This window comes from Bos grunniens, chromosome 2 (assembly GCF_055505025.1).
Source record: "Bos grunniens cultivar Pamir isolate PY7600 chromosome 2, Bosgru_T2T1.0, whole genome shotgun sequence".
In the NCBI taxonomy this organism is placed as follows: Eukaryota; Metazoa; Chordata; class Mammalia; order Artiodactyla; family Bovidae; genus Bos; species Bos grunniens.
The window spans coordinates 11,655,229-11,680,832 of NC_141166.1; the positions used below are offsets into that span (position 1 = coordinate 11,655,229).

General features: G+C 38.4%; 1 protein-coding gene across 7 annotated transcripts in view; it reads right to left on the bottom strand.

The window, feature by feature from the left end:
• EYA3 (EYA transcriptional coactivator and phosphatase 3) overlaps positions 1–25,604 on the bottom strand; it is a 94,954-nt gene that overhangs the window by 19,952 nt on the left and 49,398 nt on the right. For 4 of the 7 annotated variants that reach the window (XR_015138698.1, XM_086331043.1, XM_086331053.1 and 1 more), the window contains 7 exons: positions 21,351–21,488; positions 14,862–14,947; positions 12,192–12,375; positions 8,897–9,036; positions 4,238–4,321; positions 2,930–3,019; positions 817–875 (listed from right to left, as the gene is read on the bottom strand). Coding sequence is in view for 5 of the 7 variants with exons in the window: in XM_086331043.1 (XP_086187169.1) it covers positions 817–875; positions 2,930–3,019; positions 4,238–4,321; positions 8,897–9,036; positions 12,192–12,375; positions 14,862–14,947; positions 21,351–21,488 (781 nt within the window). In the remaining 2 variants the exon portion in view is untranslated. The remainder of the gene's footprint in view (positions 1–816; positions 876–2,929; positions 3,020–4,237; positions 4,322–8,896; positions 9,037–12,191; positions 12,376–14,861; positions 14,948–21,350; positions 21,489–25,604) is intronic. The other 3 variants (XR_015138701.1, XM_086331072.1, XM_086331079.1) reach the window with 1 other exon arrangement.

Consider the following 25,604-nt stretch of genomic DNA (forward strand, 5'->3'; position numbering starts at 1 on the left):
CAGGGCTGTCTGTGTCCTTACTAAGTGATGTGTCCAGATCTGCTCTAGAGTTGAGAATGCACAGAGGAAACAATTTTAGGGTAGACACATGGAAAAACTTTTTGCCTATGGAAAGGGATAAACATTAATAAAATAAATTAACATGAAAAGATGTGACAATTTTTTTTTTTCTAAAAGTCTTTAGATATAAGGGAGACAAATTTTTGGATTATTCTTAGCTAAAACTACTGGGCTAGAAGACCGTAGCCAAGAGAGACAGGAGGGGACTGAGCAAGCATTTTGCCACTGAGACCTCCCTGGTTTAGTGTTCACTGTGATATTAATGTTTAAGATTGTCTTCCATACGGTCATTTGACACCACCAGACCCCTACCGTATAACTTCCTTGGTGAAATTACCTGATGCTTATTTCTATCTAAGACTAACCAATCTGGAAGCACACTTTTCTTGACTGAAAATCTGGCCAAAGAGAAACTAGTATATCCTTTACTTTGGAATGCTTTTGTCTCATTCCATCATGCTCCCCAATCTCTAAGATTATACTCAAAGTCTACTGTGTTGAGAAGGCCACTCCAGTGTTGGCACCACTGGCTTCCCACAACCATTGGAATTACTTTCTACTCTATATCCCATCACATTTTCTACGGTCACCTTCTCTCACCGCATGCCATCATCAGCTGTCTTTGTTTCTATCTTCTCTAATAGACTGTGAGCTCTTTTAGGCCATGTCTTAATCACCTTTGTTTGCCTCTGAACCTAGTCAGTGTCTCGTGCATAACAGGTATACTGATGTTTAAGATATCATTGTTTTTATTACCTCAAGTCTTGGCCATTGTCATCAGAAGCCACATCTTCCACATGCACCTGGTCACACTCCTGTTAAAAGACAAAACCACCCATTATTTCATCCCAGAGAGCAGTTCTATTATCACCATGATATATTGTAAAAATACCACAAACAATGGCAGGATGATGAAATACCTTATGGTTTCTTATGTGTGGAGGATCAGTCTCACCCCCGTTGCTGTCCACCTTCTTTAAAGGCCTAATTTATATTCCTCAGTCTTCATGCAATCTTCCTTAGCCATACCAGCCCACAGTTCTACTCTTATCTCAATAGTTCATTTTCCCCACAGCCCATGGGTATAAGCACAAGCTCCCTTATATTGTCAGGTGTGCCTATGTCCTACATTAGGCTAAGTTCTATCACAGTGTAGGTCTCTTATGGCACAACCATATCTTACATCTCCTTTTGAACCCTCCAGTCTAGTCCAGTGCCCTTATGTAGCATGTACTCAGTAAGTTTTTGCAGACAAAAAAGATGCTGGTAGAGTGTGTGCAGTATCAAAACCGAGAATGACTGAAATAGAAATTTGTAAATTCAAACTTAGAAGAGGTCACCTAAGTCAATCTCCTCATATTCTAAAAGTGAGATAAATGATTGGCCCAAGGTCATAAAACTAGTGAGTGGTAGAAAGAAACTAGAAGGAGCTTAGGTCTTTCGATTTGAATGCACGGGTTCTTTAAGCCCACACTACTACTGAGGTAAAATACCACCCACTGCCTAACTGACAGATGTATTCCTCTGACACCACCTAGGGCGGTGCCATGGTGTCCACCTGCATCAGAATCCTCTGGGGAAGATTTTTTAAAATGCATATTTTTGAATAGAATTTCTGTGAGTGAAGTCCTAGAGTCTTCATTTTTAACAAGCTCCCCAGGTGATTCTTATGCCCCCTGAAGTTGAGAACCACTGACCTGGGGGGCAGGAACACATTCAGGTCAAATTCTTCACAGAACTTTCAGTCCTGAGTGAGGACTATGTCTAGAAAATCATTACAAATACAATTTGGCAACAATTACTGGCACATAGTAGGTTTTCAATAAATGTTTGCTGAATAAAAACTATAATGTTCCAATTTATCAACATGTGAAGTTGATGGAAGATTAAAGCACTGTGGAGCTTACATAAAAGTACTGGAGTTTAGAGCCCTACTAATTTAACTTGTTGGAGAATTGCTGAGTAGAACTAGACTGTGTTTGAAAAGAGAGAGGATTACTTTGTGTTTATTTTACTTTAAAATTTCCACTATTTAAAAAAGTAGGTAATACATGTCTTACAGAGTTCAAAATTCAAAAGGACATTAAGTGACAAATCTGCTCCTTCCCACCTCAGTGTCTTGGCAAGGCATTCTTATCTTCAAAGAGAACAACTGTTACTAGTTCCTTGTATAGGGTAACTGCTTAACTGAGGCCCAGAATGGGGAGATAACTTTCCTAACTTGGTACTCGAGTCTGGTCCTCTGACTCCTGGTCCTGTGCTCTCTCCACTACACCATGTTTACCTCAAAGATGAACTCAAATGTCAAACAAAACAATTAACCAAGAAGCTCTCAGGGTTTCCAGGTTTCCCTCCACCTAAATATAAAATGATCTGGACTTCACGGCTTACACATGGACAATAAGCAAGTACAAAATACAACAAGTTAAGAGTAGCCCTCTACAGATCTGACAAATCAAGAGACTATCTTTTAAGAAGGTAAAACTGAAGAACAGTCAAAATATAATTAAGAGTACAACCAATGCCACATTCTATATATTATTTAATATAGATGAGTAAATTAGAATATTGGTCTATGTATCAGTGCTTTACCTGATGGGATGGCACTGCCCCTAGAGCTAGATCACTTCCAAATATGCTAACAAAATCAAATTTTTGAGCCAATAAAACTGAAGCCCAGAAACAAGACTGTGCTGACCTAACCAAGGAACTATTTCTTCAAGACTATGTATACCTAAGTGCCCAGCTGGCCTTACCATACCTACCCTGTTTAACCACACTTCCTCTAAATGCAAAAATCACAGTCTCAATAAATAAGTTATGGAACAAAGTGTTTCACTGAAGCACAGAAACAATTTAAAATGCATACCTCTAGGTCATTGAAAAATAGATGTGTGTCAGCCACTTCAAAAATCATTTCTTCCATTGTTAAACCTGAGCCGATCACTACTGTTGGGTCCTGAAAGGCAATAAGAGAATTTGTTTGACTTGGCACTTACAGCACCAGTTCTTACCTCTAAATGTTTCAAAATTATTTGAGGTCAAGGCCAAAACAACACTGGCCCACAACAGTGCTTCTCACTATTACTGATGCAATTTCATTCACAGGTGTAAGAAGCTTAGATTGTGCAAAGTTAAAAATTTCAGGACTTTAACCCACTTAAAAAAAAAAAAAAGAAAACAAATTTTGGAAAAATTCCCTGCTTCAGCAGAAATTCTAACTATTGCTAAAATATTGCTATTGTAATACTCATTATCTTACACACACACACACAAATACACACACACACACACACACAGTATAACGCTGGAAGTCAGTAATTTGACAATCTAAACAACCAGGAAATCAGTAAAGAAATATTTGTAGGAAAACCAATGCACATAGCTTTAAAAGGAACTATCAGACCTTCACTTAGAGGTGGTATGATCTTATTTTGTATACTTCCATAACCAGTCTTGTTATAGAGTATATAAGCGTATGTTAGTTTACCAGCCTAGATACTAAAAGCCTACGGAAAATACTTCTACTAGAAACAAACAGTGACAATAAGAATTAATTAGGGGTAGATAAAGTAGGATGGTAAATGAGGCAGATATTTTTATAAAATTTATTCACAGAAACTAAAAAAAAAAAAAAAAAGGAACCTGGAGGTAATTTAGTATAGAAATATACCGACAATACCTCAAAAACAGCTCATCCCTCTATCAAAACTGATGTTACTACTGATGATTAAACTTAAATTCTGCTCGGTACATTTTCATTTAAGAAGCTATATAATCTATTTTAGAAAGTTATTTAATATTTTAAATGTACAGATCTCGCAGATTCTCAGCTAAATGAAATGCTCAGTTGGGACTGTCGCATGTGATGTAAGGGACAACAGATCAGTCTTTGGAGCACGTAATCCTGAGACTCCACTCTGTTTTGAGTTCAGTCCCATACTTAGTCTTTACCACCCTTCACCAACTTCAGCTTTCAGTACTAGTCCAAGGTCTAGTTCCCAGCTTTATAAACTCTGCTTGACCATGTAGTCTGCCTGCTATAAGCCACCAGGTGAAGTTCTATGTGAAAAGTGAAAGGTCAATAGGTAAGATGGAGATAACAGAGACAGTGATCTTGGCTACCTGCACGCATAGAGAGGGACAGTTATAACAAAGGAAGAAAGACTCAAATTACCTTTCCATACTTCTGGGCATAGGATCCAGTAAGAAGGGAGTGGAAGATGATGATGGTTTCATCTAAGTCCCACAGAAATACCCGCTGAATGAGGGAAATATTTTAAAAAATGAGTGAGCATCTTTTTAAATCATAGTAGAATGAAACAAGTAATCAATAACAGAAGAAAAACTGAGAAATTCACACATATGTAAAAATTAATATAATCTTAAACAACCAATGGATAAAAAAGAAATAACAAGTGAAATTAGAAAATACCTTGGAATGAAGACCAAAAAACAACGTACCATAATTTATGGGATGCTGTGGAAACAGTTAAGAAGGCATTTTTTTTCTTTTCTTTTTAAGGCCACACTGTACAGCATGGGGAATCTTAGTCCCCCAACCAACCAGGGATCAAACCTGGGCCCCCTGCATTGGAAGTAGGGAGTTTTAACCACTGGACCACCAGGGTCCCAAAGGAAATTTATAGTTCCAAATGTGTACCCTAAAAAAGATCTCAATCAATAACCAAACTGCACAATTTACTCTGCTAGACAAAGCCAGTAGAAGGAAGGAAAAAATAAAGTTAGAAAAGGGTAGGAAAAAGCAGAAGATAGGAAAAAAAATAGAGAAAATCAACAAAACCAAAAGTTGGTTCTTAGAAGAGATCTATATAATTGACAACGTCTGGTTAGACTAGCTAAGAAAAAAGACAGAAGACATAAATTAATAAAATCAGAAATGAAAGTGGGGATATTATACCAATTTTGAAGAAATAAAAAAGATTTTATAATCCTTTATACTATGAAGAGTTATACATCAATAAACAATCTAGATGAAACAACAAATTCCTAGAAATATACAATGTGCCAAAACTGATTCAAAAAGGAAAAGAAAATCTGAACAGACCTTTAACTGGTAGGAGGCTGAATCAATAACAAAAAACATCCCAAGAAAAGAAAAGGCCAGGGTCAGATGGTTTCACTGGTGAAGTCTACCAAACACAATCCTTCAGACCTTCCAAACTGAATAGGCAGGAACACTTCCTAATTCACTCTGTGAAGCCAGCAAATCCCTGATACTGAAGTCAGATAAAGACAAGACAAGAAAGCTACAGACCAGTCTCTCATTTGAACACTGATGCAAAAACCTCAACAAAACAGCGGCAAACAAAGGTCAGCAGCATATGGAATTATACATCAGGACCAAGTAGGATCTGTTCCCAGAATGTAAGAACGGTTCAGTGTAGGGAAAAAAAATCAATGTAATATACTGCATTAACTGAACAGAGGAAAAAACCCACATGGTCATCTCAACTGATGTAGAAAAAACTGATCTGACAAAACTCAGCACACTTTCATGATAAAAACACTCAATATACTAGCAACTTCCTTATCATGATAAGGGTCATATATGAAAAACCTACAGCTAATATCATACTCAATGGTGGAAAACTGAAAGTGTTACCCCTGAGATTAGGAATAAAAGAAGTATGTCTCTGTTTTCATCACTTCTATTCAAACATGGTACTGGAAATTCTAGCCAGAATAAGGGTAAAAGAAATACCCAAGAAAAGGGTAAAAAAGGTACCCAAACTGGAAAGAAAGAAGTAAAATTATCTCTGTTCACAGATGATGTGATCTCACACAGAGAAAACCTTTAAGAACCCACAAAAAATTACTGAGAGCTACTAAAATGAACTCAGAAATCAGCTGTTTCTATAAGCTTGAAATGAATAATCCTAAAAGGAATTAAACAAAAGCATAAAAAATAATAAAATATTTAGGAATAAATTTAACTGATAGGTATTTAGTATATAAGTCCTGAACTATCAAAATTCCAACACTGTTTTTGTTGTTGTTGTTTTCCAACACTTTTTTAAAGAGATAGAAAAACTAACCTAAAGTTTGTACGAAATCTCAAGGGACCCCGCTGCTGCTGCTGCTAAGTCGCATTAGTCGTGTCCGACTCTGTGCGAACCCATTAGACGGCAGCCCTCCAGGCTCCCCCGTCCCTGGGATTCTCCAGGCAAGAACACTGGAGTGGGCTGCCATTTCCTTCTCCAACGCATGAAAGTGAAATGTGAAAGCAAAGTCGCTCAGTCGTGTCCGACTCTTAGCGACCCCATGGACTACAGCCTACCAGGCTCCTTAGTCCATGGGATTTTCCAGGCAAGAGTACTGGAGTGGGGTGCCATTGCCTTCTCCGCAAGGGCCCTAAAGAGCCAAAATAGTCTTGAAAAAGAACAAAGTTGGATGACTCACATTTCCTGATATTAAAACTTACTACAAAGCTACAGTAATCAAAATAGTGTGGTACTAGCATAAAGACAGACACACAGACCAATGGAACAGAGAGAGCCCAGAATGGCACCTCACTCCAGTACTCTTGCTTGGAAAATCCCATGGACAGAGGAGCCTGTTAGGTTGCCATCCATGGGGTCACTAAGAGTCGGACACGACTGAGCGACTTCACTTTCACTTTTCACTTTCATGCATTGGAGAAGGAAATGGCAACCCACTCCAGTGTTCTTGCCTGGAGAATCCCAGGGCCAGGGGAGCCTGGTGGGCTGCCATCTCTGGGGTCACACAGAGTCGGACACAACTGAAGTGACTTAGCATAGCATATATATAAAGTGAGAGAGACAGAGAGTCAATTGATTATTATTTCTGCAAGGATACCATGAACAAAGGGGAAAGGAAACCATTTCCAAAACAAGGTCCATGTGCAAAAAAATAAAATTAGATCCTTACTTCACACTATGTACAAATTAACTCAATATGGATCAAGGACCTAAACTTAAGAGCTGAAACAATAAAATGCTTAGAAGAAATATAGGTGTTTTCATAACCTTAAACCCTTAAGTATAATACCAAAAGCACAAGTAATCAAAACAGAACTTCAAAATTTAAAACTGTTAACCATCAAAGGAAACCATCAAGAGAGTGAAAAGACAGTGCACAGAAAATATTTGCACATTATATATCTGCTAAGGGATTAAACTCTAGAATAAAGAACTCCTAAGATTCAAAAACAAACAAAACCCCCTGATTTAAAGAATGGGCAAAGGATTTAGACATTACTTCCAATAAAATAGACAAATGACCAATTCACACATGAAAAGATGCTCAATATTATTAGTCATTAAGGAAATGCAAATCAAAACCACGAGACACCATTTCATACCCATTAGGATGGAATGCATAGAAAAGGGAAACAACTGGAACCCTAGTATAGAGCTGGTAGAAATGTAAAATGGTGTAGTCATTTGGAAAACACTTTGGTGGTTCCTCAAAAAGCTGAACACAGAACTACTATATGGTCTAGCAATTCTACTCCTAGGTTTATACCCAAAGTAATTGAAAAGAGGGGCTCCAAGTGATATTTTTGAGGACAGCAGTGTCATAGCAGCTTTATTCACAATAGCTCAAAGGTGGAAAACCCCCAAGTGTCCATCACAGATGAATGGATAAACAAAATGTGCTATATATACACAATGGAGTTATTCAGCCATAAAAAGGAATGAAGTTCTGAAACATGCTACAGAATAGATGAACCTTGAAAATATTATGCTAGGGGAAGTAATAAGCCTGACACAGAAGGAAAGGTTTGGTATGATGCCACTTTTATGAAATACCTACAACACGCAAATTCATAGTGACAGGAAGTAGAAAAAAGGTTACCAAGGACTAACAGAAGGGGAGAACAGGAAGGTATTGCTTAATGAGTCCACAGTGTGTAATCATGAAAAACTTCTGAACAACACTGGGAATGTACTTAAAACTGCACTTACAAAATGGTAAATTTTATATATACTTTACCACAATTAAAACAAATAAGTGAATCCTCAGTTTTTCCCATGAAATATATCAGGTCTTTACATTTTCTTTCTTTCTCTCCCAGCCCACTCCCATCCTCCTAGTAACAAAAGGAAAGAGAGGTTCCAAACATAGCCTCAATTTACCAATGTCTTATGAACAACTGTCAATGGACTCATTTTTAAATATGGCTTTTTCTTCTCATTAAACAATCACATTATAGAAAAATTAAAGAAAGAAAACAAAAAGATTAGTATCAAAACTCCATTATTATTAGAATTTTGTATGGCTTTCTAGTCTTTTTAATAATGAAGCCAAATGTATATCCATAATAAATTTCTATAGGGTTTACACAGTAAGTGAGAGCCAATCTACCTCATTTACAAGTTACCAGATCTGGTTGCAGGTTTCACAGAAACTTGGCCTAAAGCACTTCAGTTCTGTCCTTTTACTCTAAGATTTTGAAATGGAGAACAGTATGACATTGTTTGTGATACCCTTTGCTTTTTGAATATGATGCAATGTTCTTTCTGTTCTAACCTGGAATACAGAACAGATTGTTCTTTCCCGATTGTTCTTTCCCTTAAAAAGTTACCTGGCTACCTAAATTTGAAAAAGCTTTTTCAAATTTGTTGGTTAAAAGGATCTGAAAGTGATATGGTAAAATGTGGGCACAGAGAAATGTGTTTTTACACTTCTCTTTTCACACTTGGCCAATTCATTTTCTACTGCTCAGGAATTAAATGATACACAACATAGAACCACATAATATCCATGAGTTTCAGAAATATATTTGACAAACTTAAAGAAAAGAGAAAAGAAAAAAGCAGGTGGTAACTCAAATGAGTTTCTTCCATACTTCTAATTCACTGTCCTGGGAAGAGCTGGCGTCAGCTTTCCTCTTGCCCCGGTTCTTGCCAGTCATGTTTTTCCTGGACTGGTCATCAGCATCTTTACTTGGTGTGGTCTGGGTCAAAGATGGGCTTGGAGAAGGGTCTCCTGAAAAGGAAAAGTAAGACACTGCTATTGCCAGTGTAGTCACAGGCTATTAAAAACCAGAGCAGGCTCTCTGCCTTTAAGAATCATGTTGCAGGGATAAAGGCTGGGAAACCAAACTTTACTTTAGGAATTTGGAAATTCAGACCTAACAGCATGAAGAGCCATAACTAGCATTTGCATGCCTGCCTCTGCAATGAAAAAACTTACCTATAAAGTCATTTTGCCCCACCCAAAAAATTAGGCCTGCAATCAGTTTCTCAACTTGGTACAACTGACGTTTTGGTCCAGACAATTTTTGTTGTGAGGGGACATCCTGTACGTTTTAGGATGTTTGGTTAAGCGGCATCCTTGGCCTCTACCCATTAGATGCCAGTAGCACCCCCTTCCCAGTGTGACAACCAAAAATGCTTCCACACACTGCCAAATATCCCTGGGTGTGGGGCCCTTAGGGTGGAAGCAGGAGGCACAAAACCACCTCCAGTTGAAAACCACCACCCTAGATCTATTTACCAATTTAAATAAAATACAGAAAGCAGTAGGTTGCAGCAAGCTACCCTCTGAGCTTTTAATTGGTGAAATTTATACTGACTTTATTTTTCTGGCCTTCAAAATTACTGCGGATGGTGATTGCAGCCATGAAATTAAAAGATGCTTGCTCCTTGGAAGGAAAGTTATGACCAACTTAGACAGCATATTAAAAAGCAGAGGCATTACTTTGTCAACAAAGGTCCGTCTAGTCAAGGCTATGGTTTTTCCAGTAGTCGTGTATGGATGTGAGAGTTGGACTATAAAGAAAGCTGAGAGCCAAAGAATTGATGCTTTCGAACTGTGGTGTTGGAAAAGACTCTTGAGAGTCCCTTGGACTGCAAGGAGATCCAACCAGTCCATCCTAAAGGAGATCAGTCCTGGGTGTTCACCGGAAGGACTAATGTTGAAGCTGAAACTCCAATACTTTGGCCACCTGATGTGGAGAACTGACTCATTTGAAAGACCCTGATGCTGCCCTGATGAGGCCAGGAGGAGAAGGGGATGATAGAGGATGATATGGTTGGATGGCATCACTGAAACAATGGACATGGGTTTGGGTGGGCTCCGGGATGGACAGGGAGGCCTGGCGTGCTGCGGTTCATGGGGTCGCAAAGAGTTGGGACTGAGTGACTGAACTGAACTGAACTGATATTGAGAAAACAATCTACTTTCTTCAACAAATAAATTACACAGGAAAGAAACAGAGATGGGGAATTTATAGGTTAGAACAAAATATATATCCACCAATCACAATGTATGGACCTTGAAAGTGAAAGTCATGTCTGACTCTTTGCGACCCCATGGACTATACAGTTCATAGAATTCTCCAGGCCAGAATACCAGAGTGGGTAGCCTTTCCCTTCTGCAGGGGATCTTCTCAACCCAGGGATTGAACCCAGGTCTTCCGCACTGCAGGTGGGTTCTTTAGGTGGATTCTTTACTAGCTGAGCCACAAGGGAAGCCCTTACTTGGACTTCAAACAAAAACAAGACTCTTAACGTTTATGAGAAAACTAGAAATATGAATACCCTTAGGCATTAAGGAATTATTGTTGAATTATTTTATATGGGATAATGGCATTGTGGTTATGTTATTAAGCATTTATCTTTTAGAGATGTGAGACCTGGAATTTGAGGAGGAAATTAGGAGGAAATTAGAAGTATAGTTGAAACATGCCAGGTCAAGGACTGATGCTGAAGCTGAAACTCCCAATACTTTGGCCACCTCATGTGAAGAGTTGACTCATTGGAAAAGACCCTGATGCTCGGAGGGATTGGGGACAGGAGGAGAAGGGGACAACAGAGGATGAGATGGCTGGATGGCATCACTGACGCAATGGACATGAGCTTGAGTGAACTCTGGGAGTTGGTGACGTACACGAGGCCTGGTGTGCTGTGATTCACTGGGTCGCAAAGAGTCGGACACGACTGAGCAACTGAACTGAACTGAGGTCACCAGGTAATGTTAGTGGTAAAGAGCCTGCCTGCCAATGCAGGAGATATAAGAGATACAGGTTCGGTCCCTGGGTCAGGAAGACCTCTGGAGAAGGGAATGGCAACCTACTCCAGTATTCTTGCCTAGAGAATCCCATGGACAGAGGAGCCTGGTGGGTTACAGTCCACAGGGTCACAACGAATCAGACACAACTGAAGTGACTTAGTACACACATAGCTGAAACAAGACTGCCTATAAGTTGTTAACTGTTGAAGTTGGATGACAGATATATAAGGGTTCACTATACTATTCTGACAACTTCTGCCTATGTTTGAAATTCTCCATTATTAAAAAGTTAAAATTGTTATGAAGGACAAAGCTATTTAGAGAAATGAATTAAAAACTAAGGTATTAACGCATGGAATGATTGCAACGTTATGCAGGTTTGAAGCAGTGACCATCTGTACGCCCATCTACTTAGAAGACTAGTAGAGGCAAGATGCACAGAAGACTGCTTTAGGAGACGCAGACCACTGGTTTTAAAAATGCGTCAGTGTTAACGATAAACAGTCTTCCTTCAAGTTATAGGATGTAACAGCAAACCACCAAATTTTCATGAAAAATAGAGATAAATAAAAAGTATGTGCATATGTTTACTGAAAGTTTACGTCTTTATGTCAGAATATTAAAATCTGGACATCATAATTCACTGATTCATTGCCAAGGTAGAAATTTAAATTTGTAGGTTAAATTCTATGTATTTCTTTGGGGAAAAAGGACCACAGCTTTTCTCAAAATCTTACAAGGATCCATGATATAGAAAAAGTTAAGAGCTACCACCCTGAGGTGTAACCAGAAGTCCAAATGATGCACAGACTAAAACTGGACTTCTCCAGCTATTACAAAATGTGCTAAGATTCTGAAGTTCTCTGTGACAAGCTACAGGGAGGGTAGAGTGGGAGTCAGAAATAAAGTCTTTTCATTCTTGGTCCTTTTCTGTTCACAACATCAAGTTTTATATTCAGTCTGCCAATGACTCATCACAGCCTGGATAAGTGTTAAAAATACCTCTCACCTGAGAGGGAAAGCTAAGAGCATGGTAACAGTGACTTAGATAAGAACAAAATAATCTTCACCATCACTGGCTGGATGAAATGTCCTTAAGCCAAAGTTTTTAGAGCTGCAGAGCTTACCAGAGGAGAGTCTGGGTGCTGCAGCTGCAGGTACCATGACACTGGGCTTCTCCGTCTGGTATGTGGCTGCTGCTAAGGTGGTGTTCTCAGCATCACTGTTAGTCTGGCCTGTGACTCCAAAGCTGGAGCTGGGGTAGCAAGCTTGGTATTGACTCTGACCAAGGATGGTATAGGTGGGATAGTCCTGTAGGTCAAAGGGAATAAGGGAGGAAAACAAGACTCAGAAAGAGAAAAACACGAATTTCAACACCAAAGACTTTCGTGTCCCTCTGTCTCATAGTTATTTCCTTAAAACATTAACTTGACTTCTCGTTTATGTACCTATATAGTTTTCCACCTAAGCCAGTGATTTTCAAAATGCATTCTGTGGAAACCCAAAAGTAAAGAGAAGATGCTAGGGTAAGGCTGAGAGGGAAGTATCCCATGCATTGTACACACAATGTCCATTTTCTACTATAATATTCTTTTTCTCCTACTTTATGTACAGAATTTCTGCATAAATATTTGCATAGAATTTTTGAAGGAAAGATTCTACACTTTAAGAAGTTTATGTACCACTGCACTAGACGGTAGTGCTTTTAAGGACAGATGAGCATGAAAAAAAAAAAGCACATATCCTACACAGTTTCCCAGTTTAAAAACTGAGTATGCTGCTGCTGCTGCTGCTGCTAAGTCGCTTCAGTCGTGTCCAACTCTGTGCAACCCCAGAGATGGCAGCCCACCAGGCTCCCCCGTCCCTGGGATTCTCCAGGCAAGAACACTGGAGTGGGCTGCCATTTCCTTCTCCAATGTGTGAAAGTGAAAAGTCAAAGTGAAGTCGCTCAGTCGTGTCCGACTCCTAGCGACCCCACGGACTGCAGCCTACCAGGCTCCGCCGTCCATGGGATTTGCCAGGCAAGAGTATTGGAGTGGGTTGCCATTGCCTTCTCCAAAACCTGAGTATATCTCTCTTTAAAAAAAAAAAAAAAAAAAATCACATTTTCTTTAAAAATAAAGTTATTTCAAAATATTTGAAGGGAACTTTTGGTAGTTACATAGGCACACACATGACAAAATTTATCAGGTCATACACTGGAACCTGTGTGGTTTACTGTATGTCAATTAAACCTTTAAAAAGCTGTAAAAAATGGATACGATGCACAGCTCAAACACACCTTAAAAAAATTCCACTGATATTGATACTGATGACAAGTAGGAAGATGCTAATTGATCAGATCGATTATTTATAAAGAGTACTGAGCATCTACCATAAGCCAAATATAATTCTGTGTGTGTGTGGGTGTGTGTGGGGGGGTGCATGGACAGGAAAAAGAAATATTAAAGAAAAGAGTAAGTCATACTAGCCGAACTCAGGGAGTTAAAAATCTAGCAGGATATAAAGCAAAAATACTTCCAACAAGTTAGCGATAAAAAACAAAAAAGCTGAGACTTCCCTGGCAGTCCAGTGGTTGAAACTCTGAGCTTCCACTGCAGGGGGCATGGTTCAATCCCTAGTCAGAGATCCATATACCGTGTGGTGTGGCCAAAAAAAAAAAAAAAAAGAAAAGCAAGAAAGAATTCCAGGAATGGTTGGATCAGGGCTGGGTAAGGAAAAAAAAAAACTGACAATGACTGGTCTGGTTTTAGGTGTAGGTATATTAAAAAATAGTGTGCATCCTAAGTCGCTTTAGTCGTTTCCAACTCTTTATGACCCTATGGACTGTAGCCTGACAGGCTCCTCCGGGCAAGAATACTGGAGTGGATTGCCATGCCCTCTTCCAGGGGATCTTCCCGACCCAGGAATCAAACATGTGTCTCTTATGTCTCCTGCACTGACAGGTAGTTAAGTGACAAGAATTGAGACACCGTAGGAAAAAGCGGCATTCCTTTTGGAAGATAATGAACAGCAAAAGGGTGGAAAGAAACGTTGGTTTTAGATATGGTTAACTTAGGGAAACAACAGGATATTAAAGGAAAAAAGCCAATCAATCAGCAGGAAGCCTGTAGATATCATGAGGTCAGGACTAGACTCTTCATTTTGGAAGTAGTAAATGGACACTGTGACTGTGTAAACATTCCTGGGGATGAACTAGTAAACATGTGGAAACCTAAATACAGACTGTCCATGACCGAGGCTAGGATATGAAAAGGAGAGAGACGTTACCCTGAAGAGTTCCAGGTACACAGCAGGAACTCAATAAATACTTGGGGACTAGAAGAATGAACAAATACAAAAGGAGTCAAACATAAAATGTGAACCAGAATAGTTAACTGCAGCCAGGAGAAAAGATCCATGGAGACTGTGGTTAATAATACTAATTGCTACAGATAAAACAAGTAAAAACATAACACAACCAAAAAACTTCTAAAACACTGAAGATGTTACCAGTGATCTAAACATAAAGTTAGCACAACAGTGATCAAGACCAGACCACAAGGAATTCACAATGAAATGAGTGGCTAAACAGGGAGCAGATACAATCATATCATTCAGTCTTAGCAGAGGAATGAGAGAGACTAGATAGTAGCCTGAGAAACCATCTTAGGTCCTAGCTCTGGGAGCATCCAGGAAAAGGTCTCTCCATGGCCCATACTGGTTGTTTCTTAGAAATGGCAAACTGATAATGAAAAGAAGGGAAGAGCTAGTTAGATGAACCGTATCAAGTAGGATGAACAAAAGGAGCACCATACCTGGTTTGAGATGCTGGAAACGGCTGCTGTTGGAATATTGGCAATAGCAGATGAAGTGGGTATCAGGCTGGCATTTGTGCTTGAAGCTATAAGATTGAAAGTGTTAAAAGATATTATGCGAAAGGCTCGAAGAAATTGAAAATATATTCTGTCCTAAGTAAACAGATTGACAAGGAGATAAGAAACATTGGCAAAGGAAATAAATACTAGATACCAGTTTTGCTCTTTTGCATGCCATACGTTAACTGAGATTTAATTAGAAATAAAGCAGTTCACACATTTTTCCTGTTTCAGCTTGAGTCTTCAACTATTCCTACTAAAGTCACTATTCCTACTAAAGTCCTAGAAGGACACAACACAATGCCCTGGTTCATGCTAATGATACTAAGGAAATAAGAAGCTAAACCAAATCATTCCAGTCCATCTTCTCTGGCAGCTGCAAAATAACTCACCTGCAGTGTGACCTACTGACACCAGTAAAAACAACAAAAGCTCTGGCAAATCCACATGTAATTCCTATACTGTGATATTTACTGTCACTTGCCCCAAATGATGCCTTTTCTGATGCAACACAATTACTTTGAGCAACTGAGGTAGCTCTCCAAATTCTAAAGTGTTTGGGCTTGCTCCAACAAACACCAGCTTCTGGCATTTAATGATTTCACCAATGAGCCCGGAAAAACTCGGAAAGTATTCAACACTATTCTGGTCAGGTAAAAAAATTTAAGCTACTTAGGCTGCCTGTGTCAGGACAAGGAATTTGGGTTAAGTTTTTCACACCCTTCTATCACAAATTCCACCTGCGTTTTAATCAAATCCTCAGGGACTAGCATTTGCCACACTGATTATTTTTTTTCCAGGCAGACAATATAAGTGAAATTGTGAGGCACTCACTGCTCTTGGACTTTTCCTTCACTCATCATAAACATACTTACACTTGGTTCCTACTGCAGTCACACACACAATACACATTCACCATCAGACTGTGTGACTACCTACCCCACTGGTGACAAAGTCCTCAGAGGGAAAGGTATTAGGAAAATCTCCATTAACAGTAGTGCAGGCGAACAAATGTGGCAGAAACTTGAGTACTGGTCAAAATCAGAGGGAATTTTTATCCCTTTCCCCAAGGCTACTCTGTTTAAAGTCTAGAAGAGACTGAAGCAAGTTAGACATAAGGAACAGCTACTGATGCAACAGTAGCTTCAGAAGACTTGGGACAAAGAGGAGTTCATTTGTTTACAGTCACGAAGTTCAAGGTAAATAGCCAAACGATAATTGGGATCTCCCAATTCTTCATTCAGTGCCCTTTCTTTCCTGAGTTAGGGATCAGATTTCCTCACTACTCAGGGACATTTCCTTTTCTATGGTACTCCCTCCCTCAGGTAAATGAAAGGATTATTTACTTTCTTAAACCCAACAACTAAATGAAACAGATTTTATAGTCTTATAGATAATATTTTCTTCCCATCAATATTTTTCTTCCTAAGGGGAAGTCCTAAGAAATTACTGTATATAAGCTAGATGATTCTGTAAGTAGCTTTTAAATTATTCTTGAAGGAAAAGAATTTTGGGTACATTCCAGATTCTATTACTAGTACATTATGCTAGGCAGGCCTGTTGGCTGAACATAGGTGATTTAATGTAGGGAAGAAAATGAAGAATTTACTTAATCTCTCAAGGTTATTTCTTCCAGCAAAGTTTGTTTCTAGATCACTTTTTCTTTAGCTCTAGTCCTAGCATATACTCCTCTGTTCCTCCTGCTGCTGCTAAGTCACTTCAGTCATGTCTGATTCTGTGCGACCCCATAGATGGTAACCCACCAGGCTCCCCCGTCCCTGGGATTCTCCCGGCAAGAAGACTGGAGTGGGTTGCCATTTCCTTCTCCAATGCATGAAAGTGGAAAGTGAAAGTGAAGTCACTCAGTCGTGTCCGACTCTTCGTGACTCCATGGACTGCAGCCTACCAGGCTCCTCCGCCCATGGGATTTTCCAGGCGAGAGTACTGGAGTGGGGTGCCATTGCCTTCTATATCTGTTCCTCCTATTTACCTTTAATTCTGTTCTACCTTCTTAATAATTTATAAATGGTTAGAGGTTCAACTTATTCATATCTGATCCCTACACACGCACAGGGAAAAAGGTATTCTGACAAGGTAGTTTTATAAATTTAACAATTTTCAGATCACTCACTGGAGGTAAAAAGGTAGACCTAAAAAACAACTGGCCACACACTCTAATTATCCATGACAGGAAGTTCAATGTCTTGATTAGCTAATTGCTGATATCAAGTTTTCAACAAGTACAGTACTAAACATCACAAACTCCTCTCAGCAATAGTGGCTTCCATTACAGAAAATGTTGGTCTGCTAACCTAGAAAGTTTACAGGACTTAATAACAGTTCTTTCCTCATCTCAATCAAATCATTCCTAAACTGTCATTCATTTACTCATGTGTTCATCAAACCAGGGTGTACTATGTGCCCAGAAACTGTTTCAGTCACTGGGAATAGAGGAGTGAAGACAATGCCTGCCCTCATGTTATTTAAATTCTAGTGATATAAGTCAGATAACTATTAAGCAATATTTATTTAGTTCTTGTAACCAGCAGTGAACTCAAGCTAAACTCACCTTAAAATATACACAATCACTACATGCCCTACCTCCTGCACTATGACAAAAAGTCAGGCACCTCAAAAAAAAAAAAAAAGCACTGATCATCCCACAGAAATATATATGTCCCTCTCAACAACAACAAATTCAACTGCTGACTTAAAGAATAAATTTCAAGGATCATTTAAAACTCAAGTGGTAACTCCTATTGATATATATATCTAAAGACTATTAGCTCCCCAAGTGCCAATGGGATGGCCAACTGTTTTTGGATAGTTTCCACTCTTGTTTTGACAATGAAACTATGAAACCATAGGACGATAAGCTTCTGAGAACCATGCCCCACTCAAGGTCCACCTGCAACAGTCAGGATACACAGACAGCTTTAATGAGAAGGCTGTGGTTACAGAACTGTGAGAGGCACAGTTATGTGACATTATCCCACAGCTGGAGGGTAACCCAAGGGTTAATGGCACATAGAAGCTGGTGCAAGATTTAGTTCCTGCCCACCTCACTAATTTTATATATGTCTCTCCACCACCCTTGCTCACCCCAGCTTTCGAGTTAGTGAAAACAAGACCCTCTTTCTCACTTGAGGACCTCTGCAATGTCGCTCTCACTGCCTGGATTGTTCTCCCTGGCCTGTCCCTCTTGCCCTCCAGCTTGATGGTTCCCACTCAGCATGTCTACATCCACAGAGACTCTGACTCCTCTATTAGAACGAACTCCTTTCTTGTCTTCCCAATCACAACAGCCAGTTCTTTTCCCCTTTCAGAGCACTTTTCGAAATTTATTTCTCCCTTTACTTCTTTGTTCTCTGCCTCCCCTCCTAGTTCGTAAGCTCCATGAAGGCAGATTCTTGCTATTTTATTCATTACCTCCAACATCTAGCAAAATGCCTGGTCTGTAGTAAGTGATGCTCAATAAATACTCATGGGATTTATGAATAATAGTATGTCAAGGTTATCAAAAACAAGTGAAGTGTGAAAAACTGCAGTCAAGAGAAGCCTAAAAAAACATGATAATCAAATGAAATGTGGTGTCCTGGATGAGATCCTGGAATAGAAAAAGGACATCAGGTAAAAACTAAGGCAATCTAAATAAACCTATGATTTAATTAATAATAATGAACCAATATTAGTTCATTAATCATAACAAATGTTCCATTCTAATGTGAGATATTAATAAGGAAAACTGCATGTAGGAAAGGGGATATATAACTATCATCTGTCATCAATAAAAAATAGAGTCTATTAAAATACAAAACAAATCTAGTCAACAGAAGACTATTATGTGTCACCAACACTAGTCGAGCCCAAAGACATTCACTGAACATCAAGGCTGGGTTAAAATTCATTTTGAAAATTCTAAAACTAAATTTACTATTTGAATTTTAATTATTTTAACCATTTCAACTCAAGATAATAACCAGAGACTTGGCCACATAGTCACAGACACTTTAGAAAAAGGTTGATATAAAGAATCCAAATCTATTTAATCAAAGGGTTTTCATGAGCATTGAAGGAGAAACTAAACAAAAGGTTTTGATCAGAATTGATCAAGCCAGAAGTGGAATTTGCTATAATTTCTCTAATTTCTCCAGGGAAGATGGGCTATAGTCAACTGTTGAAAGCTTTTGGAGGGGATGAGGGGACACTGCCATTTTGATTACTTAAAAAAAAAAAAGATCAGTACAATGCTCCTTCCTTTTATTCCATGCTGTGACTGGGTAGTTACACGGGAGTGGGTGGGAAATGGGGGGAGACGAAGCCCTGGAGAGCTAAATAACATTCATTAGCCGAGCTAACGGAAATGAAAAGTAGGGGTGAGAAGAGTGATCCTGATAGTGGAGAATTCAGGTACTCAAATGTGCCAAAACATCCATATTTCATTTCAGCCAATTGTTACTACCTTCTTTCTACCAACTTTTTCTTTTTCGCTGGAATAAATAGCAAAAATTGACAACTTGATGGTTAATTTCTGCCTTAATTTCTACCCTGTGCCAAAGCTCTAATGAAGAATGTAAAGGGCCAATAGATTAACCAGAAAAGGGAAGGGAAATGAATTTAAATACTTGCTAGTATAGGTTCTCAGTTTGGGGAGCTGATATTGATACCAAGACTTCAATACTGAAAATCATACACATTACACTCATGTGCTGGGGCCAGACTGCCCAGCTTATATCCTTGACTTATCCACTGTGTCTTATGTGCCAAATCCGTAAAATGAGATTAATGACAGTACTTCCCTCATAGGTGTGTTATGATTACACGAGTAACACTTATCTGCTGCTAAAACAATGCTAAACATATAATACAAACTTAATAAACACCAACAATAATCATTAGCACAATGGAGGAAACCGGGTTAACTGATCTAAAGGGAGAAAATGTCATAAAAGGTAAAGAAATGAGGATAGTGGCAAAGTAAGCCACAGAATGGCTTTGTGACTTTTTTTTTTTAAAGCAATGGGTCTTAAAAGACCCCCACAAGGTGGTGGTTCTTGTTTTACAAGGAGGGAGAAGTTAAGCTCAGCTACCAGGTTCCACAAATTCAAGATACAACTACACAGGAGTGGTGGTTCTACACCTTGGAAGAGGATTATTAATGTAACAGAAGAGAACTTGCTTTTCTTTCATGACCAAGGTGTAGTTATCAGACATATAAATGTTTAGGAGGGACGTGCCTACTAGACTTGCCTGTAGTTGGACCCCAAAGCCTACCAACCTAGAGAAACACTTTATAAAAATGAAGAGGGTTAGAAGAGAAGATAAAGTCACGCTCTTAAGTTTTTCCCTTCTGGCTTGTTCCTATTTTAGAAAGAAAGAAGGGGGAAAGGGGGGAAAAAAAAGAAAGGAAAATAAGAAAAGAGGAGACACGGTAAAATAATTAAGAAAAGAGGAGACTTGCTAAGCAATAAGAGATAGAGGTAGCTCAGAGTAAGGTCTTAGGAACGTAATCAGTTCTGTTTCCAACAGACCAAGAAAAAGTAGTTCTTAATCATTTTATTGAAAACAGTTAACACTGAAAATCAAAACATTTTAATATAATCTAAATAAAAACATTTTTTATCCTCAAAGTGTGTATCTTAAGAATACCTCAGACCAGCTGTCGCTGTCCTAACTTCATCTCTCTAGCACCACCATTTTATAAAGAATAATATTTAAAAGCTGGGAGAAAGGAGGCAGATGAGAAGCCAAGTTGATGGACGTTAATTCCCTATTTGGAGCAATGACAAATTCCCTGCATTGGACTTGAAAGGATAGGGAATTAACTCCATAGTGCCTTTCGAGTTTCTTTGTCTTCATTCCTAATAGTCGTGTCTTAATGCTAACCTTTCAGAAGAAAAATTCGGGAAGGCAGAGAGGTTTAGAGTTCAAGCTTTAATGCTATGCATTTCATCACAAAATAGAAACAAGACTGAATTTTTTGGCAAGAAAAATGCTTACCAAGAAGTACAAAATGGGGGAGGAGGTATGACAAAAACCACAGCAGAAAAGCAGCACACATCTTACAGAGCACTCATCTCACGTTCCATTCTATTTGCACTGCACAGAAAAGAAGTCAGCAGAGCTCTAACCTACAGTCTTCTGCTCATTTACAGGACAAGATGTCACGGAAGACAGACTAGAACAAAATCAGACAGGTTTTCTGGACACCAACATGCAAAAGAGGAATCTTCAATTCTATTAAGCAGTTCACAAAGGCTTAAACTACTTATGAACCTCACTCCTAAGTTCTGGTTTGTCTAACACAAAAAGCATGCACAAATGCAAATATCCTGTATTACCCAGTATGTTTGGAGATACAGGTAGATTAAAAACAAAAAACAGTAATAATTTAAAAAAAATGAAACACACACAACCATGCCTGTTTACCTTGAATGGGATAAGAATAATGTGCTGGGCTTGGCTGGCTTGTGGTTAACCCTGTAGTGCAGGTAAGAACACTGTGTTGACTTGGAGATGGAGTCTGAATTAAACCACTTTCAGGTTTCATACCTGGCCACAATGCACCTGAATCAGATAAATTGGACCAGTTACAAACAACACACTGGGACTGAGGAGCATATCAGCCAGCAGGTTTAAAATCTAAATCTTAAAACAATAATAAATTTGCTTGTAAGAGAAAATTACTGAATCTCCCACTTGTAGTATACCACAAGCAAATACAATTTCAAAGAATTGGGAGTGGGGCCATAGAAATTAAAATCCTGTCAAAAACCCCAATAGTAATATACATATATAAGTTCACCTCGATGGTTGGGGGAAATTGATCAGGAGTCAGAAAAAGAGCTACTGACACCCAAGCATTGTTGTAAAGAGTGTCTGACATTCAAATCATTTGTGTGCATTGTCAAGGTGGGAGATATTCCACATACGTTTAAAATTCACTTACCCATTAAATAAGAACCAGATTTTTCTAAAATGTTTATATACTTCTCTGCCTCCTTAAGCTGGTTATTTTGTTACCTTTGTTTCTTCTGATTAGGAAAGATATACCTGCTTACTTTCATAAATTAAAAACATTAACAGAAATATGTAATTCCTAATTTTTTAGAAAAAATAAAGTCACATATAACCCCATCATCCAAAGTTAACCACTATTCAGTTTGCATAAGAGCCACTAAGATTTCTTCTGTTTACAATCTTGTTTTTCCTTTTTAATAAAAATGGGATGTTACCTGCTGTTCATAATTTGCTCTTCCACGTAATATCTGAGAGACACATCTCCCTGTCAGAACATAAAAATCCACCTCACACTGACAGATATCACAGCTATTCACTTTTTTTTTTTTTTTTATCACAATGCTCCTAGGTGGTAATCTTTTAAAAATATATACATACCCTTTCCTATCTTCTTAGCAGGGGGAACATACCTTTTTCCAGAATTATTGTTTCCAAGAGCTCTTCTGTGCTGTGCTGTGCTATGTACATTACAGAAACATCCCCAGAGACTACTGCAATATGTCAAAACATCTGCTTAGTACTAAGGAGAACTCAGTTACAGTTCTATGATTTGAAGGTTCTTATATCGCTTTGCCTTTCCTCTGTGATCTGTCACTTCTTGACAATCTTCTGTTTCTGGCTGTATCTCCTTTTTCATCTGCACTAAACTAGGAAACCATAAGAAAAGCATGCTTCTACATGAGAGTCTCAGGATATCCTTTATGCATGAATTGTTTCTGTCATAATTTTGGCTATGCAAAAGTCTATGAAAAACCTCACTGTGCTCTGAATAGTTATGGCTACTGGATCAATATAGTTGAAACTGATAATAAGAAGATTCATCAATGAAACACATTCCAGGTAGGAAATCAGTATGAAGGTCAGCCACAGCTTCAAATTCAGTATTACCTTATTTCACGTACTCTTAATCTGGTAAGAAATTTATAAATATATAATGCTTTGATAGTAAAGACCTCTGCTTCACCAGGGCATTCAGATATCTTAGTGTAACTCAGATCTATAAAATCTGTTGATAAATAAATGTAAGAACAGTAAAAGGAGATGTGAAAATCTTAAAAGGTTGACAATGGAACATGGTAACTGCCTTGTCTCAAACTATTATTTTTTTAATTGAAGTACAGTTAAAATGTTGTGTTAGTTTCTTCTGTATGACAAAGTGATTCATATATACATGTATATATACATATACACACACAGATGCTTTTCCATTATAGGTTATTATAAAATATTAAGTACAGTTTCCTGTGCTATACAGTGTAGGTTCTTGTTGTTTACCTATTTTATATATTGTAGTGTGTATACGTTAATCCCAAACTCCTAATTTATCAAACCCTTAAAGCATTAAAAAGTCATAGTCTTTTCTCACCTATTAAACGTATCAAGTAACTTATTTGAAGAGGTTAAGAAACACCAACATCTTAGCATGAATTAGAAGGGCTGTCCCCCTCCTTACTTAGTTTATGATGATTTTAAGTCTTGTCCAGGTAAGCCACAGCTAAAGTCCTTGTTATGGTTGACATTTAACAATAAAAAATATTTCAGAATGTAGTTTTTTAAACATTCATGATGTGAAATTTGAATATCAGTGCTAAGACTCTTGGTGATTGACTATCACAGTTTTTAGAAACAACTTGCCATTCCAGTGTCACAATAACGTTCAAATTTATTGTAATCAATTTTTTTTTTTCTAAATAGGTTCTGAACCTGGGGTGCTGGATTTCTGAATATGTTTATTATTACACTGTACTAAAATAAGAATAATATTAACTGAGAGGGTTTTGCTAGTCTTATTATTTAGTATGTATTCTTAAAAAGTTTCAAAATGTATAATTTCTATAAATTGGTCTTTCTTATAAAGTCAAAAATTAGAGCAAAATGTCCAAGACAAGTTAGAGGAAATAGCTAGTTTTGAATGTTCTGGGCCAGAAAAATGAAGGATAAACATGAAGAATATTTAATACTGTTTTATAAAGAATAAAGGAATAAAAGACAACATGGACACTGCTTCTGGCATCACTGCTGCTGCTAAGTCGCTTCAGTCGTGTCCGACTCTGTGCGACCCCATAGACGGCCTCCTACCAGGCTCCTCTGTCCCTGGGATTCTCCAGCCCACTGGAGTGGGTTGCCATTTCCTTCTCCAATGCATGAAAGTGAAAAGTCAAAGTGAAGTTGCTCAGTCGTGTCCGACTTTTAGCGACCCCATGGACTGCAGCCCACCAGGCTCCTCTGTCCGTGAGATATTCCAGGCAAGAGTACTGGAATGGGGTGCCATTGCCTTCTCCATCCGGCATCACTGCAGCCCTACTCTTTAAGCCCTTCCTTTAAAAGTGCTCTTCTTAGAATTTCAAGTAACAAGTAGCATGACCAGTCTGACTGCAGATCACTACTGCCAACAATCAAAGAAAGAAAATCCTGGCTTCCTGACTCCTATTCCACTGTTGCCCATAAGTTCAGACTTTCTCAAGTCATTTAAGCATTTAAGAGCCTGATGTAGAGCAATAGCTGATCAAAAAAAGGTAAAGGAATTTTTGTCTCTGAGTGCTATGCTCCTGCTGCCCCACAGTGGGGTCTCATCACTAACTCTACCCATGTTTCTCAGCCCAAATACTTCCCTATGGGTTAGTTACTAACCAAACTAATCTGAGCACCTCACTCTGCAGTAACGTATATCAGAGCAGTGGACCTTTACAGAAGACTGTGCAAGCTCAGTTGCTAAGTTATGTTCGACTCTTTGCAACCCGATGGACTATAGACCACCAGGCTCCTCTGTCCATTGGATTTCCCAGTCAAGAATACTGGAATGGGCTGCGGTTTCCTTCTCCAAGTTAGAGAAGATTAGTTCGGTTAAAAACTGAAGTACATGTACATGCTAGGAAAAAAATATGAAAAAATATCTGGTTGATTTAATAGCTCACTAGGATGAGCTATTATAAATACTAAGTAATCTGAGTACTTTGTTAATAATAAAATAAGTAGATGTATATCACAGAAAATTGGGAAACTACAGGAAGTGAAAAGAAAAATACTGCATAGTATCATCATATAGAAAAAAATACAGGCAGTTCTCACTTTTTGCACGGGTCTGTGTTAACTGAAACCGGTGCACAGTGGAACTGTGCATGCTTCTTCAGTAACTGAGATCAGACCTGTACTGCCCGTTCTGTTAACATTCAGTTTTTCTTCCAAGTTATTCTTTATGTAGTATTTTAAAAAACTACTTAGTATATTGTATTTTCAGTTTTATATACTGCTTTTTTTAATTAATAATGAGCTATGTTTTCAAGACACTAAGTGTCAGGAAGCATTTAACAGGAGGCTTCCTGTGTGCTGTTTGGATCTGTCATGAATCCTCTGTCCCTTATTAATTTCTGAATATTCAGGAATTAGGAATGCATGCAGTTTTTAATTTCATGGCTGCAATCACCATCTGCCGTGATTTTGGAGCCCCCAAAAATAAAGTTTTTCTATACATATGGAAAAAATGTAGCTTTTCCATACACGGTGATAAGTAACTATTTACGACCCTCTTCCTTTTTATGAACCATACGGTAAAAGTGATTATTTACAACCCTCTCTCTTTCATATGGATGACCTCATGTTTCCTTGATAACTTGTAAGTTTTGATTTTATCTCTGCTGAAAATAGCTACCTTGTAAGACAGTA